At 54.2% G+C, this 16,344-nt stretch overlaps 1 protein-coding gene across 1 annotated transcript in view; it reads right to left on the reverse strand.

Moving 5' to 3' along the window:
• The window catches only part of MGAT5B (alpha-1,6-mannosylglycoprotein 6-beta-N-acetylglucosaminyltransferase B), a 64,639-nt gene extending 51,368 nt beyond the window's left edge, over positions 1–13,271 (reverse strand). Inside the window, exons 1-2 of the mRNA XM_062639923.1 lie at positions 13,149–13,271; positions 6,928–7,040 (exon numbers count right to left, since the gene is read on the reverse strand). Coding sequence (XP_062495907.1) covers positions 6,928–7,040; positions 13,149–13,216 — 181 coding nt within the window. The 5' untranslated portion in view covers positions 13,217–13,271. The remainder of the gene's footprint in view (positions 1–6,927; positions 7,041–13,148) is intronic.
• Positions 13,272–16,344: the final 3,073 nt, after the last annotated feature.

Genomic DNA, 16,344 nt, shown 5'->3' on the forward strand with positions numbered 1-16,344 from the left:
TGGGGACTGTGGAATCCCTGTGGATAACAGCCCCACAGGCACTGCGGGAAGAGGGGATCAGAGAGAAGACCTCCCGCTGCCTTATGAGAGGGTTTTCCATAAGCAAATTCTGGATCCAGACTATGAGAGCAGCCTCATCCCTGCTCCTGGACAAGCATCCCAATGCTGCCTGGTGAGGCACGCTCAAGCAGCAGATCCTGACAAGCTGCTTCCAAGCTGCTGCAGACGTCACCCAAAGCTGCCCAGCAGACAGCACCAAAACATAGCACGAGCAGCCTGGGAGAGGGTTGTTCACTTAGGGTGAAACTGGGAATAAGCAGTGCTGGGCTTGCAGAGCAGGGTCTGCCCATCTCCCTCTGTCACTGCCCGTGCCCCTCCATCACCATCACTTGCTTACACAAGTCTTTGCAACTGGTTTTTCTGTCACCTCCACCACGCATTGAAGGCAATAAGATAAATTATAACTCACATGACTTTTTGAAAGCAACGGGAACAGGAGCATCCCTGGAACCACATCTCTGCATCAGGTCTCAAGGAGGCAGCAGCCTAGTCCCTTGCTCCAGGGTGCTCTCTCCAGCGAGGTCAGGTAAGAAAGGGGATTGGCAAAGCCACAAAGCAACCCAAGCTCCTGCCAGAACTATGTCCTCTGCTGATAAAACAGCTGAGGAGCAAATTGGGATCTACCACAAGTGGCAGAAACCTGAGTTTGCAAATGGGTCCAGCAATTACTTTTCCCCAGAGAGAGGGAACTGGGGTGTGAGGATGAACACACCTGTGCTTTGCTTTAAAGCTCTTGTGGGCTGAGCAGCATCTTGCTGCAGCCAAGACATCTCAGGCAGAGCTGAACCAAGCCATTCCCTCCTCTGCTGTCCTCCCTCACCATGAGCTGCACACAGAGGGAACGCAGCAGGTCAGGGTCATGCACACAGATCTGCCCCTTCTCCTCTTCCCTTCCCAGCACAGTGTCTGTGAGAGCCGAGCACAGGGTTATTCAAGCTCCCTCTGATCGTTAGCAAATCTGAGCTTGACCTTTCTGCATCTTCTGAGAGAACAAACATTGACGGTACCTGGCCATGATAACCCAGCGGGGATGCTGCTGGAGCAAAAGGAAAACCAGCAGAGACAGGAGTGGGAGCAAAGGACCCCCCCGAGGAGATTATGTAGGTTCCTGCATTTCCATTTGGCCTTTTTGCTCTGCTCCTCGGGGAGCAATTCAAGGGATTGCAATAACATGAGATCCCATTGCTTCACGGCACTATGGCCCTGGAACGGCGAGGATGCCCTACAAAACCCCAGCAACCTTGAACATTCCCTTCTTGCAGCACAACTCCCACCCCTCCACCAACATCACTGCTCTGGGATGAAGCAGAAGCGCAGACACCAAGGGATACAGCTGCGCCGCATCTCCCTCTCTCCTCTTCTGTGTTCATTGATGGAAGAAATCGCTTTATGCAGGTGAGACTCCAGGAACTGGAGCAAGCAACAGCTGCGGGGAAGGCAGAGCACTCCAGTAGCTGGAACACAGATGGGGTGCTGGGTTTGGGAAAGCAGGGCAGGATTTCTGCCAGAGGGTGTTAAACACCGTTTCCAATGCATCACGCTTTGCTTGTTGTCTGCTGGACCTCTCCTGAGTCCCAACATAGCAAACCAGAGCTGTTCCAGCTCCCCAGGGGAGCAGCGATGCTCAGCTTCTCCCACAGCCTGCATTCAGGACAAGGTGCCCCAAGGCAGCAAGGGGAGCCGCCCCAGCTGCCTTTCTCCATAACCTGTAAAAGTTAGGTTCCTTTTCCTACAAAATGAAAGCGAATGGACAAATCCCAGAGGCTTCTGCAGCAGAAGCTGTTCGCTGCCCACCTCCAGACAGATTCCAGGCCAAAGAAGTTAACATTGCCCAGCTGCAGAAAATCCTAGAGGCATAGGACTAGGAAACCTGCCCACAAGCTGTTTAATATCCCATCAGGGTTCACATCCTGCAGTGCTGAGGAGATCAGACCCCAAAACTCCTCTCAGCAACCTAGGACAAGATGAGCAGCCTGGCAGAGGATGTGCTTCATCCCTGCTCTCTTGCACGTCCAGGCTTGTGCTCTGAAATCGGCTCTCCCCCTGTTTCCAAAGCAGTTGAGGAAACACAACGCAGGAGCCTGACTCTGGTCACCAACAGGAAACCAGGTGGAGATGCTGCTGGGAGCTGCTTTTGGGTGGAAAAAGGCAGGTGCTGAGCTCTCAAGCTGAGCAGCAACCCAGGCAGGAAACACTTGAAAACAGGTTGAAAAGGCAGTTATGGGAAGAGTAAACACACAGCTCCAGTGCTCAGCAGGCTACCACTTCCCAAAGGCATTGAGCATCAAGGACCTCAGCGTGAGAGCTGTTGGTGCAGCATAAACAGGCTAAACACTGAGATTATATCTGTATCTGTATCTGTCTATATAGATATATATTCCCCTTATTTCCTTAATTCCCCTTAACATATTCCCTTAGATATTCCCCTTAAAGAGAGGAAGTTTAGATTGGATATAAGGAGGAAGTTCTTTGCTGTGAGTGTGGTGAGGCACTGGAATGGGTTGCCCAGGGAAGTTGTGAATGCTCCATCCCTGGTGGTGTTCAAGGCCAGGCTGGACAGAGCCTTGGGTGCCATGGTTTAGTGTGAGGTGTCCCTGCCCATGGCAGGGGGGTTGGAACTGGATGATCTTAAGGTCCTTTCCAACCCAAACTGTTCTATGATTCTATATATCTCTATCTATCTATGTATCTATATGAAACACCCAAAGCACTTGTAGCCAAGTACCACCAAGGTCAGCTGAAATGAAATCAGAGCCCTCTTACAAGAATCAGCAAGGGCAAAGCTCAGCTCCAGCCATTTTGGGACATCAGGAATTGTCCTACACATCCCCTGCACCTGCAGCAAATTCCTCCAGCACCTCTTACCCCACCTGGAGAAACCAGAAGTCTTCCCATGTTTTAAACTAACTACTGCAGTTGCAGGCAATATTCCAGCCCCATCTAACCATGCTTTAACACTTAATAACCCATTTTCCTCCACTAAGCCCCACCAGCAGGATGTTCATCACCACCAAAACCAGCCTGGGGCATGGCACTGGGCAGAGGGACCATGGCCAAACCCCTCCCCAGCCACGCTGCAAGCACCACCATTAAAGATTTGGGGGATCAGTGCTTGCCCCTGCTTGACTCCAGCAGTGAAACAAAGTAAAAAATGCTTGGAAAAACCAAAATCCAAGCATTTTAATTTCTAAGGAAGAGGTGAGAAAAGGGCACAGAAAACTCAATCAGAGCCCTTCCGAGCGCGCCTCCCGCATCCGAAGTGTACAGACTTGTCTGCTCCCCTTTATCTGGATCTTTGTTTGCAGAACAAACTCTCTTGGTGGCCATTTCAAAACAAAGGAACCTTTGTCTGTGTTTACTTGGCAGCAGCGGATTAGGATAAAATAACTTGCATTTCAGAAGGGGTGCTTTAGTTCTTCTTAAGACCTTAAGCTGCTGCTGCATTGAATCACCGAGCACAGAGTCCATCTGAGGAATGATTTCTGGCACACGCCGAGAAAGTTGGCTTTTGGAGAGAGCCTCTGAGAAGGGGATTCACATATAAAAGTAAAATTCAGAATGGGATTAAGGCTAGGACTCTGACATTACCCACTGCTCCCTTTCAGGCTCCTGCTTTGCATCCATCTTCATTTTGGTTTTGATCGGCTGCTTACACACTTCAGAAGCCAAGTGTGGGGCATTTTCATCAGCTTCCCCTTGGATTGCAATATCCAAGGTTCACTGCTGGGCTGGTCAGGACACGCAGGGAGAAACAGGAACAGCCCTAGCCTAGATGGGACCCTGAACCATGAGCTTCACCACTTGTCCACAAATGGTATTCCTTGGATGTGAATGACTTTTAATCCCTTGGGTGCTGGATTTGAACCCCTGGCTCTTTGCAGCCACCCCAACCCAACCCAAATGCAAACATTTAAGGGCATGGGCAGCTCCACTTGCACAGCATCACTGCTGAGCCAGGCAGGACACATGGGAGCAAGGACTAGAGCAAAGAGCCACAAAAGCCAGGATCACCCCCCCCCCACCCAAGGAAGGACCACCGAAGCCAGCACTCGCTAGACACAACGTACCCAACTAAATACACCAGCTGCATGGGCAAGGCAGCCTGCACCCAGGGCACACGGGGAGAGCTTGTCATGAGGAATTCATCAGTTAATGAATAATGCTCAAAAGGGGCCATTAAATCAACACCTGATGAGCTCATGTGGAGAGGAGAGCGGCAGCGGGGACCAGGCAGGACCACCAGTGCACTCCAGAGCGTTTCACACTGGGAGATGCTCCAGCCCCCAGCACACGGCAGGCCTGAGGCCACGCACCCAATAACTCCTCCAAAGCCAACAGCCCCGAACGTGTCCATGTTGGTGTGAGCACTGGCCCAGTTCCCACCATTACCTACATCAAGAGCTGATCAGCCAGGCGAAATTAGCGCTCACCTTCAGACCACACTGCACCTACCAGCAGCAATAACTAGCAGCATTTCTTGGCTTTCCTTGGGATCCATAACACATGTTAATTAAATGCCACTTCGTTATCCACACAGACCTATTAAGACATCACAGCACTAATAAGCAGCACATCCAGTTCTGCTCCCATCAACCTGCCCTGTCTTCAATGTGCATCCAGCGCTCTTCCACGTGAGCTCAGCACCACTCCACACGGGGGGGACCTCCAAGTCCTCTCCCCACAGAGCAGAGCTGGGGTTAGACCCACAGCCTCATGTGTTTGTCTCCAAGGATGGAGTTTCTCCACCTTACAGCTTCCCGGAGGCTTTGACTCCCTATTTCCCAGTGGGACCAGTGCTCATTGTCCCTATGTACCAGTATGACAAGGAAGGCTGATCCCCAATAGCCTGAACCTGGTGTTAACAGAGCTAGAAAAAAGCCTCTCAGGTTAATCCTGGGGACAAAGAATACAACCTTCTAGAACAGCATCCCTTCTTCCACAGACAGGAGAGAGGATGCTTCGTGTTTCAAAACTGTGTGCAAGACCATGAATGAACCATATCTTCCCCAACAAGAATTGCAGCAACAGCCAAATTGGCAGCAATTCATCTGGAAGCACTTCCTTGCTTGGCAAATCCATTCAGTAAGGGGGAAAAAATGGTTTTACATTGAATTTCTGTGCTTCCCAACAAAGCACAACCCTTAGCAGAGCCAAGGGGGCTGGGAGAGGGCTGAGATCTCAGATGCAAGGTGGTTTTCACACCTCACACCCACTTACACCCCTCGATTTAATCGCCAAAGCAGTAATCATGGGGGACTCAGAGGTGTGAGAGCCTGAAAAGGGAGGTTTCTTTGGATCCAGCTCCAGGACTGTGCCCAGTAAACAAGACACACGTAAGGATGGGAACCAGTGGAGTAAAATGTGGGTTAAACTGAAGACAAGAATAAGGATGGGAAATGTTATTCCACTCCAAAGCATCCAGAAAGGGGATAAAGAAGCTGAATAATCATCTTGGTGCCACAACTTCAGAGTCCTCTGGGGTGAGACCAGGGGGCCTGTGCCATCCCTCACCTCAGGCTGCTTCTCACCCTGAGAAGGAAGAAATCCCTTATAGCCAGGCTTCACCCACCAGCCATGCCAGGAGCTGTGCCTGGCATGGGGACGGGGACATTAACACAGCACCTTGCAGGGCAGGTACCCCGACCATGGTAAAACACCAACCCTGAGGTCAGCCAGGCAAGCACCAGTCCCTTGGAGAAGGGGCTTAATGGAGCTGGTGATGGGGACAGCTAGGGGAGCACAGGGGGAGCAATGCCAGCTGCCGTGTGCTCCATCCATGGGGGAGAAAACAAAGCCAACCGCACATCCATCTCTCTGGAAGTCATAGAATCATAGAATAGTTTGGGTTGGAAAGGACCTTAAGATCATCAAGTTCCAATCTCCCTACCATGGGCAGGGACACCTCACACTAAACCAGGTCACCCAAGGCCTCGTCCAACCTGGCCTTGAACACTGCCAGGGATGGAGCATTCACAACCTCCCTGGGCAACCCATTCCAGTGCCTCACCACCCTCACAGGAAAGAATTTCCTCCTTATATCCAAGCTAAACTTCCCCTGTTTAAGTTTTAACCCATTACCCCTTGTCCTATCACTACAGTGTAAGTCAGTAAAGTCAACTAAGCAGTTTACAAGCACCATTCCACTTCTGGAAGCCAGCATGTTAGTCCTCTTCTTCTGCAGGAAAGCAACTAGCACTTCCAGCATTACAAGGAAATTGCCCCCAAATCCCATTGCAGGTGAGCTGGGGAGCTCAAATCCATCACACCTTTGGTGTGGAGGAGGAGACCATGCTGTGCTGACCAAGCTAGAAAGCATACTTGCTAAAAATCAGAGTATTTATCGTCTACATTTTAGTACCTCCATGAAACCACAAATGCTTTTTATTTTCCCATCCTTAAGGGACAATTTCCACTCCCTGCAGACCAAAACTGCCCCAAAACACTGCCCAAAACTGCCCCAAAGCCCTCCAAGCACCCAAGTCGCATCCTCAGCACATCAGCCCTGGTGCAGCCCATGCAACCCACACCACCTCCAGCTGAAGGTCTAATGTCATCAGCCCCAGTCACTGCTGTGTCCCCATCCCTCTGCTGCAAAGCCAGGGTCAGCATCCACATTCCAACACACGCACATCCCACTGTGAACACAGCCAGGCTTTAGCCACACGGCTGTGAAGTGCCCGCACCATGGAAAGAAGGACCAACAGCATCCCAAGCTGTCCTGACATCCCTGAAAGGGGTAAGGAGGGAGCCTTGGGAACGGAGGCAACCGAGCACCATCTTCCCTGCATCCCTGGTGCCTGTCGGAGCTGGACCACGCACGTGGGGGCACGGAGCATCCTGTGGGGTAGGACGGGCATCTGGGCTCACCTTCGGTCCGGATGGTGAAGGGCGAGTCCCCCAGGCGCTTGGCTGAGAACTGCCCTCCCAGCGACGTCATTAGGAAGCACAGGGTGAAAAATCCAATGCCCAGCACAAATATCCTGTGGGAGGGAAAGCAGAGCTGTAGAGAGGTGTGACAAGGAACTGGTGCTGCCCCATCCTTCACTTCCCTGCGGTAACCCCTCTGCACAGCAGCAGGAGCTGCTGTTTGGGGTGTCTGGAAGAGGCAGCCAGGACAATCCCTGCTTCAATCCCTGTGCCTGAGCCCATCCAGCCTGGGCAAGGAGCACCTCACCCCAATGTGCCCTGCCAGAGCACACCAGTGCCTCACCCCAATGACAGCCTGACCCACACATGCTTCAGGGAAAGATGCCCCAGGATGCTTCTGCCCAAAGGCCAGCACTGAGCAGGGGAGTTTTGCCTGAGAACACCCTCCAAAATCCCTGCAGCCTGCTCCTATGGCAGGCCTTGAGAGGGAGCAGAGGGCTTGCACTTTAGCTGGGAAAGCTGAGTGAGACCTCAACATGCCCTTACGATGCTCTATAGACCCAGCCCAATAACACACACCACAGGAACCCCTACAATAAACAATACCCATCTTCCTCCTGGGAAAGTCCAGAGAAAAGAAGACCTTGTACCTTGCCTTCCTTCAAAAGGAGCTAAAAAAAAAAACCCAAACTATGTTTTTGTTAAGAAGAAAAGTCTTTTGTTCCTGCTGTAACTAGGCCACTGGTACTTGCCATTGTGTGCGGCATCGCCTGCATGGCACACGCAGCCTGTGCACAGCATGATGAGAAGGGACCAGTGCAGTGGCACACACAGTGACCTGGGACCATCCCATCACTGCTTTGCTGGCAGGAAAGTGGTACCCTGGGGACACACCAGCCAGGATGCTGACCTGCACATCATCCCCAGCCGAGCTCACAGTCACCCCCAGCTCCAAGAGAGGCAGGAGCTCTCAGCACTGCTCCTGTTCAGGCCAAATTCAGGCTGGTAACTTTATTTGGGGGTGAAAAGGCTGAAGGCAGGAGCTCTGCGCATGAGGAGAGTTATTGTGCACAAAGGAGGGAAGGACACTTGGCCTCTTTCCACCTCTTAGAGATGCTGCTGCTGCTTCTAAGTCTCCACAGAGGTGCAGCATCCTTCAGCAGGCACATGGGCAGTGCTGCTGCCAGGCACCATGTACAGCAGCTCCCAGAGCCACGGCTGTACCAGGAATCTCAGCAGCCAAACCCAAGGAAAGACTCAAGAAGGAGAAAGAGAAGGAGATGAATCTATGTGGGATAAAGGAGCTGAGCAAGCCCTTAGGGCCCCGAGCCAAAGGGAAGCAAGCCACTGAGGACAGGAATCAGTAACGCTCCTTTATATGCTCACAGCATTATCCACAGGGCTCTGGAGCTGCTCACAGAAACACAGCACCGCCACCCAACACCAAGAGAGGGCTTTTCCAGAGAAAGGAACACCACAACCCTCCATCTAATCATTATTGTGCAGTTAAAAGGCAGAGGATTAGGAGCCAGCCATTAAGTCTGGGCTACAGTGTGCCAGCGTTGCAATTATCTATTGCTGGAAAGGGCTGGCAGACAAAGTAACTTGCTTTAAAGCACTTGTTAGCTACGGGAGATGTGGAGAGCAGTACAGCATCAAGCAGCTCAAGGACTGGGCTTCCCTAAGGAGATCTGCTGGAGGAGCTCCCAGGGTAGGTCCCTACTGTCTCAGCATGGCATAGAGAGGCTTGCCTGGACATGGAGCCTTCACAAGCTCCCTACCTCCATCCCATCAGCTCCAACACTGCTCTCACACAGCAACACACACCAGACCCAGGGCAGCTTTGCTCCCAGCATCAGGCAGCTCAAGAGCAAAGGGTTTCCCCTACCTGCTCCCAGGAGGATCATCCCTGCCCGCCACAGACAGACATGGAACCCCCATCCACACCCCAGGGCAGCCCTGCCCCATCCCCAGCTAGATGCCAGCAGATCAGGGTCCCCTGGATATGGGTGCTGGACCAGCAGCACCCTGCAGCTCCCCACCCCCTTCTCACCTCCCACTTAATCAAGAGGAAAAGCAATACCTTGTGCTCATCAGCATCAACCTGCTCTGCCAGCAGCACCCCCAACACCAGCACAAACCCTTCTGGAGAGCTACAACCAGGGAGAGGGGGTGTTCAAGTGCATCAGTAGAACTGCCCACCATCCCTGCGGAGGTACCTGGGGAGTGAAGCAGCTCAAGGCCCTTTATTTCTGAGCGAGCCTGCCCTGGGAGGTGGAAATCAGCTCTAAAGAACATCATGCACCCAGCTCATCCAGCCATTCCCTCCCCAAGTGCTGATGAGCCCAGAGTGGTAGTGTTTGCACACAGAGATAAGTCCAGACCTCCGCCCCTCTCTCAAAGCAGACCTCAAGAAGGGTTTCCAGAGGGCTGTGGTCCAGCAAAGAGGTGACTGCAGAGGCAGCAAAGCATCCCTGATGCTGCAAAGCAACGTGGTGGCCTATAAATGGCTTGGAGAGGGGGTGATCTGGGGACATTAGTCTGTTCCCATTATCACACCCTGTGCTCAGCCACACAGCACAGCGCTGGATCTGGAAGGGACTGTTGGGGATTGCAGCACCCAGCTTGGCCTTGGAGGGCTGAATCTATCCTTAGAGCAGGAGGGGGGGACACTGTCCTTGTGGCACCTCCTCGTCAGGAGAGGACAACTGCACAGTGAAGGGGGCCCAAGCTGGAGAGGAGGTCACAGCCCAGCCATGCCCCACAAGCAAAGGTCCTCCCTAGGAGCACCTCATGGCACAAAACCCACCCAAAGGCGCCTTCCTGCTGCCAGCTGCCCCTTCCCCAAGGGGCACTTTAACAAAGCATCACCTGATGAAATAATCAGATCTGATGATGCTCTTCATTCTTACCCCTCCTATTGACAACATCTTCATCACTGTGCAAGACCTTTCATCTTCATAATTATACCTTGGCAAGGACTGATGGTTAAACAGCAATGAGAGGGAAAAGGAGGAAGAAAAGGATGAAGGAAAGAAAGAGACACAGAGGTGATCTGTGCTGGAGTGTCTCATTAGTAGACACAATCATTTTCATTTTGACTGGATTACAAAGAGAGCAGGAAAGACACAGGATGCTTTTTCCCTGAAAAAAAAATAGAAAAGAGGGATCAGAGCCTAACTGGGATTGATGTGCTTAGGAGAAGAACAGATCCATCCCAGCAGCAGTGCTCCAGGAGCAGGGAGGATGCAGGGATGGGCTCTCAGCATGAGGACCTGATCTCTTCTATTTGGTGCTCATCTTCTCCGGGTGAATAAAAATGCTTGGCCCAGCTTTAGCTGAGCAGAAACTCCTCATGCAGAAAGCAAATATCACGAAGGAGGTAAAATACACCAGGCCCCAGATCTTCCAAACCACCCACCAAAAGCACTAGGTCCTCTGCCCCCCAAATCCAGTCTAACCCACTGAAGAGCACGGAGCTCCAATGACCAAGTAGCATCTCCTCTGCTTGCTGGCTTTGCCTGCCATCCCTCATCACGTTCACTTCATCACCCAGACACGGCTCTGGTGCCAAGTCCCTCTCCACATCCTCCCCAAACTGACACATTCACAGCTCCGGGCCTGGCTTGGTGCTGGAAGGAGAAGGAAATCAAGTTGTTCAATTTGCTAGTGGAAATGGGAAGCGATGCCCCAGTCACTGCAGATCTGGGCCCATGGAACTGAGGGTGTGATGAGGACAGGAGGGTCTGAGTGATGAGGGGGAGGCAATAGGTGAAGCAGGGCCAGAAGTACCCAGTGGGATGGGGCTGTGACACTGGGGCTGCAGCACCCAGCAGGGACCCACACAAGGGGACTCTTACACAGGTGCATGAGGAAACCAAGGGCTACAGAGACACCTAACATCTTTTATTAGACAAGTTTTCAACACCCAGCTCTCTTTAAGCCCCAAACCTGAGCCGTGGTTTCTCACAGCAGCAGCAGCAGCCAGGCTAATAAAAGATGCTCCCTCTCCCACAAACCTTGTTTTGCTCAGATTCCGACACCACCACTGCACTGCCAAAGTGATGCTCAGCCATAGGAATCATCCTCCACAGAGGGGACCAGGGTGAATTCTCTTACTGGCCACTGTTCTAGACACACAGAAAGCCTGGCTTTGGTTTCCAGCTGCAAACTTGCCTGAACTCCCCATGTTCTGCAAACCCAAGAGCTGGGTCCAGGGCTCCACAGTTGAATTCTTGCCTGAACCCAGCCCCGTCACAGCTGAAACTCCCTTTGCTGCGGAGGTGAAGTCAGAGCCATCCTTGGGCATCTCCACAAATGGTTTCTACATTGATTTCTTCTCTCTCCCCTTCAGTTTGCTGCAGGTGCTTTCACAGCTCAGGGCTTTGCTCTGCTTTGTAAGCATGTCTGGAGCACGGTTAATGAAATGTTTTGGTGCAAAGGGTCAGGTTTCCTGATGGCTGTTTGCTGATGGCACCGCTGCCGGGAGCCTCTACCAGGCCGGGGACCACAGCTTCCCTAGGCTTTGCCCAGCCACCAACAAGCAGTGGATTTACAGGACCCATCCTGCTTGCCAGCATCTTCTCGCACTCCTGTAGATCAGCCCTGATTCACATCAGCTGAGAACGTGCTGTGCTGATTTCAGAGGAGCAGCACTGATTTGCACCAGGTTACAACTGGGCAGTGCCTATGGGCTGGGAACAAGGTGACACAGGACTGTGATGTGGAGGGGTCACGCTCAGCATCACACCAGCATGGAGGAGGTGTAGGGCTGGACACTGCGGGACAGCTAGGAAAGAGCCTTGGGAATTTCTCTTCTCACACATGGGAAGCCTGACTTGTTAACAGCAGGGTAACCCCACTGGTTCCACCGGCACCCATGCGGGTCTGCAATGGTTTGGGAGCAAAAGCCACCTTGGGGCATGCAGATAGGATGATGTAGGTGCTTTGCTACAGACACCAGGGACCCTCCAGCCTGGTGCCCTCCTGCTATCACAAACCCTTCATCCGCACACATCCTCATCCCCAACGGGACTTTGAGATCACCGTGCAACTCACTGCCGGTGCTCCCCCATCCCGATGCCAGGTCACTGCTCAAGAGGGGCTTCCCTTGCCCCAGGGGTGATGCGCAGGGCAGGGGGAAGAGGGATGCTCCAGCCAGTCACTTCCTCACCAGACCTTAAATCCGCTCAAGAAATCAAACAGCCAAGCACAGAGCGTACCCCTGGGGTGCACGAGTCCTTCCCACCTCTCTCACAGTCATTCCCCACGCTCGGAGCAAGCCCGAGCTGTGGAGACCCTCACGTTCCTGCTCCACCACCGCTTTCTGACACCCCCTTGGCCAAGTTCCCCAGCCCCAGGGCGCCGCTTCGGGGTCCAGCAGCAGGAACCCCTCCAGGCAAGCAGTGCAGAGCCAGGCAGCTCCCAGGGAGAGGGAGACGTCTCCAAGTGTGAGCACGAGCAAACAGCACAACCACAGCCCCAGTGCTGCGCCCAGCTCCGGGCAGGAAGGGGCTAAGCGAAAAGGCACCAGGCAGATCCCTCCGGTGATCCCATTTGATCCCCAGCCTCCCAGCACAGCGGGAAGTGCTGGCAACCACTGGCCTGGGCTCACCCTGTGCTTTGCCCCCCCCCCCCCCCCAGCACTATCCTCTTCTGTGGGCTTTTGATCCCTCTTCCTATAGAAAATCCAAGCCATCACGAGCATCCCCCGTGTGTTTCAAGCTTGGCAGCAATCAAAGCGAGTCTCCGGTGCGATGAGGAAGCTGGAGAGAAAGGGCTGGGGAGAAGAAGCAAATGCATGGAGGCAAAAAAGGGGGGAAAGGCAATAGGTGGGCACGGGCGTGCTGGAGCCGGAGGGTCTCACGCTTGGACAGCAACCCCAGCTCGGGGTGGGTTTCAAAGCCCCCGTCAGCACTAGCAGATTTAAACCAGAGGAACCGATTCCCCCCTTCCCTAAGTACCAACGGCTCTCAGAAAGGCACACAAACAGCAGTGCCAAACAGCCCTGTAATTAACCCCCCCCCCCAATATACCGTGCGAGGAGCGAACCGGGGCCACCAGGCAGCGAGTGCTGCAGGACCTGGAGGCAAACTTACCTGGACCCTGACATCCTCCTGTGGACTCAACCCCACCGCCCCAAGCTAAACGTGCTCCGCCGACCGCATCCCAGCCCGCGGCGGCAGGGCGGGGGGGGGGGGAAGGCAAGAAAACAACTTTACCTGAAGGGTCTCAAGGTGACGAGGCATCTCCTGACCATTATCTTCCCATCCGCGTTGACTGTGATCATCCTTCCAAGTTGAGGGAGGAGGGGGCGAACACCCCCCCCCCCCCCCCCCCCCCCAGGTACCCCCCAAGCGGGGCTCAGCGGGCGGGGCGCGGAGCAACTCCCCGCCCGCCCTACCGCTACCCGCAGCCGGCCGAGCCCATCGCCGCTCCGTGCGGGCACCGCGCCCTGCCCCGCACCGCTCCGCGGAGCCAGCTCCGCCCCGCACCGCCCCGCGGAGGCTGCGCCGGGCGCGCTGTGCCATCTAGCGGCCCCTGGTACCGAGGGGCTCCCCCCCCACCCCCTCCCCGATCCATTCTGGGGGGCGGGTGACACCCCTGGAATGGTGGCTTCGTTGGGAAAAGGTGATGTGGGGATGGGACGGGGGGGTGCTGTTTGCTCTGGGGGGGGCTACAAGGAGCAGGGCAAGGGGCAAAGGGGGCCTGGAGTCTGGCTCTGACAGCAGCCGCCTGCGGCTTCGCTTCCCCATCACCCTGTGTTGTGGTCAGGGGTGTCACAGTCACAGCCCGTGTGGTTTCTCAGGGTCCCCAGGCACCCCTGGGTGCTGTGGGAAGGGCCAGGGAGGTGTCCTTGGGAAGACAAAAGGGCCATAAGAGCTGAGGCAGGGGAAGCTGAGCTCAGCAGAGGTGTTCCTGGCTCAGGAACGGTGACAGGCACAAAAACCCTCCAAAAGCTTGGGACTTAAAGGAGCCGAATGTGTACAGAGCCCAGAGGCCACCTGATTCGAGCCCTTGACCCAAGGGCACCCATCAGCACGGGCACACTCCCCCCCGGTGGTGAGGGAGGGGACACATCCCCCCCTGGGGTGAGCACATCACAGAGAGCTGGCACCATAAAGCATGGGGTGACACTGGGGGAAAGCTGCTCCTTTGCCACTCTTCTCCATGGTCTTTCATTGAATCCCAGTCCCGTTTGGGTTGGAAGGGACCTTAAAGCTCCTCCAGCTCCAACCCCTGCCACGGGCAGGGACACCTTCCACTAGAGCAGCTTGCTCCAAGCCCCTGTGTCCAACCTGCCCTTGAACACTGCCAGGGATGGGGCAGCCACAGCTTCTCTGGGCACCCTGTGCCAGCGCCTCAGCACCCTCACAGGGAAGAGCTTCTGCCTAAGAGCTCATCTCCATCTCCCCTCTGGCAGGTTAAAACCTCCCTATCACCAAGGAGCCAACCACCCCTTTTATAGACTAATGGGCTCCTTTGCTCATGCAGAATCCTGGTGTTTTCCCATGAGGCTGATGAAGAGGAAATGCTGTGTTATGACTGCTGTGATACTGTAACTCCAATTCCCACAGGGATCCCATTCTGCTTCCTTCTCCCTGCTGTAAACCAGGGGTGGCTTCAGGCAGCAGAGCTCCAGGTAGCAGATGCTGCAACAGCATCAGCCACAGGCAAGCGCAAAGACAAAAGACAGCTGGAAATTTCCCACAAAACAGCATTTTCTCTCCATGAAGCAGCACTTTCTGCCAAGGAGAAATGAGGAGAAAAACCCAAATCCTTTAGGGTTTCATAAATACCAAAGGATTTTTGTGTTCATCCACACTTACCATGGGCAGGGACAGGGAAAGAGTCATTGCCACACTGATGCTGAGCAGGATAATACAAGGCTGAAGCAGATGGACACCCAGACAGAAGGTTTGCAGAAAGCATGGCTCAGAAGCAGCAGCCAGCACCACCAACCCTGAGGTCAGCTCTCCCTGATCTTCAGCACCAACATCTTGGCAAGGACACCGCTCCCTGAGCTCATCCCATGGGTACCACATGGACATGGCTGCGCAGACCCTCGGGGCTGGACAGACACCAAACCCCAGCTGGGGTGCCTCGGCCTTTGCTGTTCTGGGGGCAATTGGGAGCTTTCTGGTGCATCTCTGACCCTCTCTGAAAAACCCACCTGGTTTTCCTAACCTGGCCTTTGGGCCAGGAGGGAAGCAGCAGACTAATAATGAAGGTGCTGTGGGGATCCTGCCTGCTCCCTTCAAGACCCTGAGTCCTCTGAGCTCTAAAACCACCTTAAAGCCTGGTGTTTCCCCACTTGCTGCTCTCGAGAGCACCACTGCAGCCAGAGCCTTTCGCTCTGAGACCAGCTCAGCACAAGGGGCTGGAAACCTTCCTAATGCACATAAACACACAACATGAAGAGGTCAACGGGAGCAGCCAGGTCATTGCCTCCTGTGTGCAAGGAGCCAGCTTGGGAGGACAACAGAGCATCCCATCACGGGAGTGCAGAGCAGGGGGCTATGGAGTGCCAGTGTGGGGTGAGTTTGGCTGTTGGACAGGAGCCCCAATTCTCATCTCCATAAGGATGGTGACAAGGTCCTCCTGCGCATCCCACAGGCTCTCGGTCTTGCCAAGGGACAGCTCTTCCCTGAGGCAGCAGCATCCCAGCAGGAAGAGGCTGGGGTATGGCGAGACCCAACACATCAGTTTTGTAAGACTCAGGGGTGAGGGTATCAGGGGAAGAAGGTGGATTTTTCCCCCCAGCTCCCTCCAGTGCTGACCCTGGGCTGAAAACAGAACCCCAAAGGCAGAAGCAGCTCAGCCTTGGCCTCCTGCAGGCGCCTGCTGCAGCTCCAGCCAGGAAAACAACATAAAATTGAATCAAATAAAAGGCAGAAATCTGCTTTTGGCAACCCCCATTCAACAAGCTCATATTTTGGCTCCAGCCTCCACATTAGACAGCAGCTTTCTATTCCCCTGCATGGCAGCACATGGGCCGTAAGTGATGCCATAAGAGCCCCATTAGCCATGTGTAAACCCCCGTAAACCTGGTGATTAGTGGGGAACCCCAGTGTGCAGGGACACCGCCATGGCCAGGTAAGGAAAGGAGGCCACCAGAGCCCCCTGCTCCCCTTGCTGCAGGACATTCAGCCTCATCCTGAGTCCCCAAGGCCACTTGGGAGAGGGGTGTTTGGAGCTGGTGAAAGGTTTGGCCCATAGACACGTCCTGGCAGGGGGCTGGGGTCAGCAGGGAGCAATGCCCAGTGCCTCGGCAGCTCTCAGCTCTGTCCAGACGGGATCCATCACCCTTCAGGCAGGAATGTGGCATTCATTGCCCCCAGCCAAGGTCCTCATCCCTGAGGAAAAGCACTGCAGCAGACAGTCCCTTCCCTGTGCTGCTGCTTGAAAGAGAAGCTT

This window comes from Pezoporus occidentalis, unplaced genomic scaffold, assembly GCF_034315485.1.
Source record: "Pezoporus occidentalis ecotype Australia unplaced genomic scaffold, CSIRO_AGI_Poc_V1 ctg62, whole genome shotgun sequence".
NCBI classification, from domain to species: Eukaryota; Metazoa; Chordata; class Aves; order Psittaciformes; family Psittacidae; genus Pezoporus; species Pezoporus occidentalis.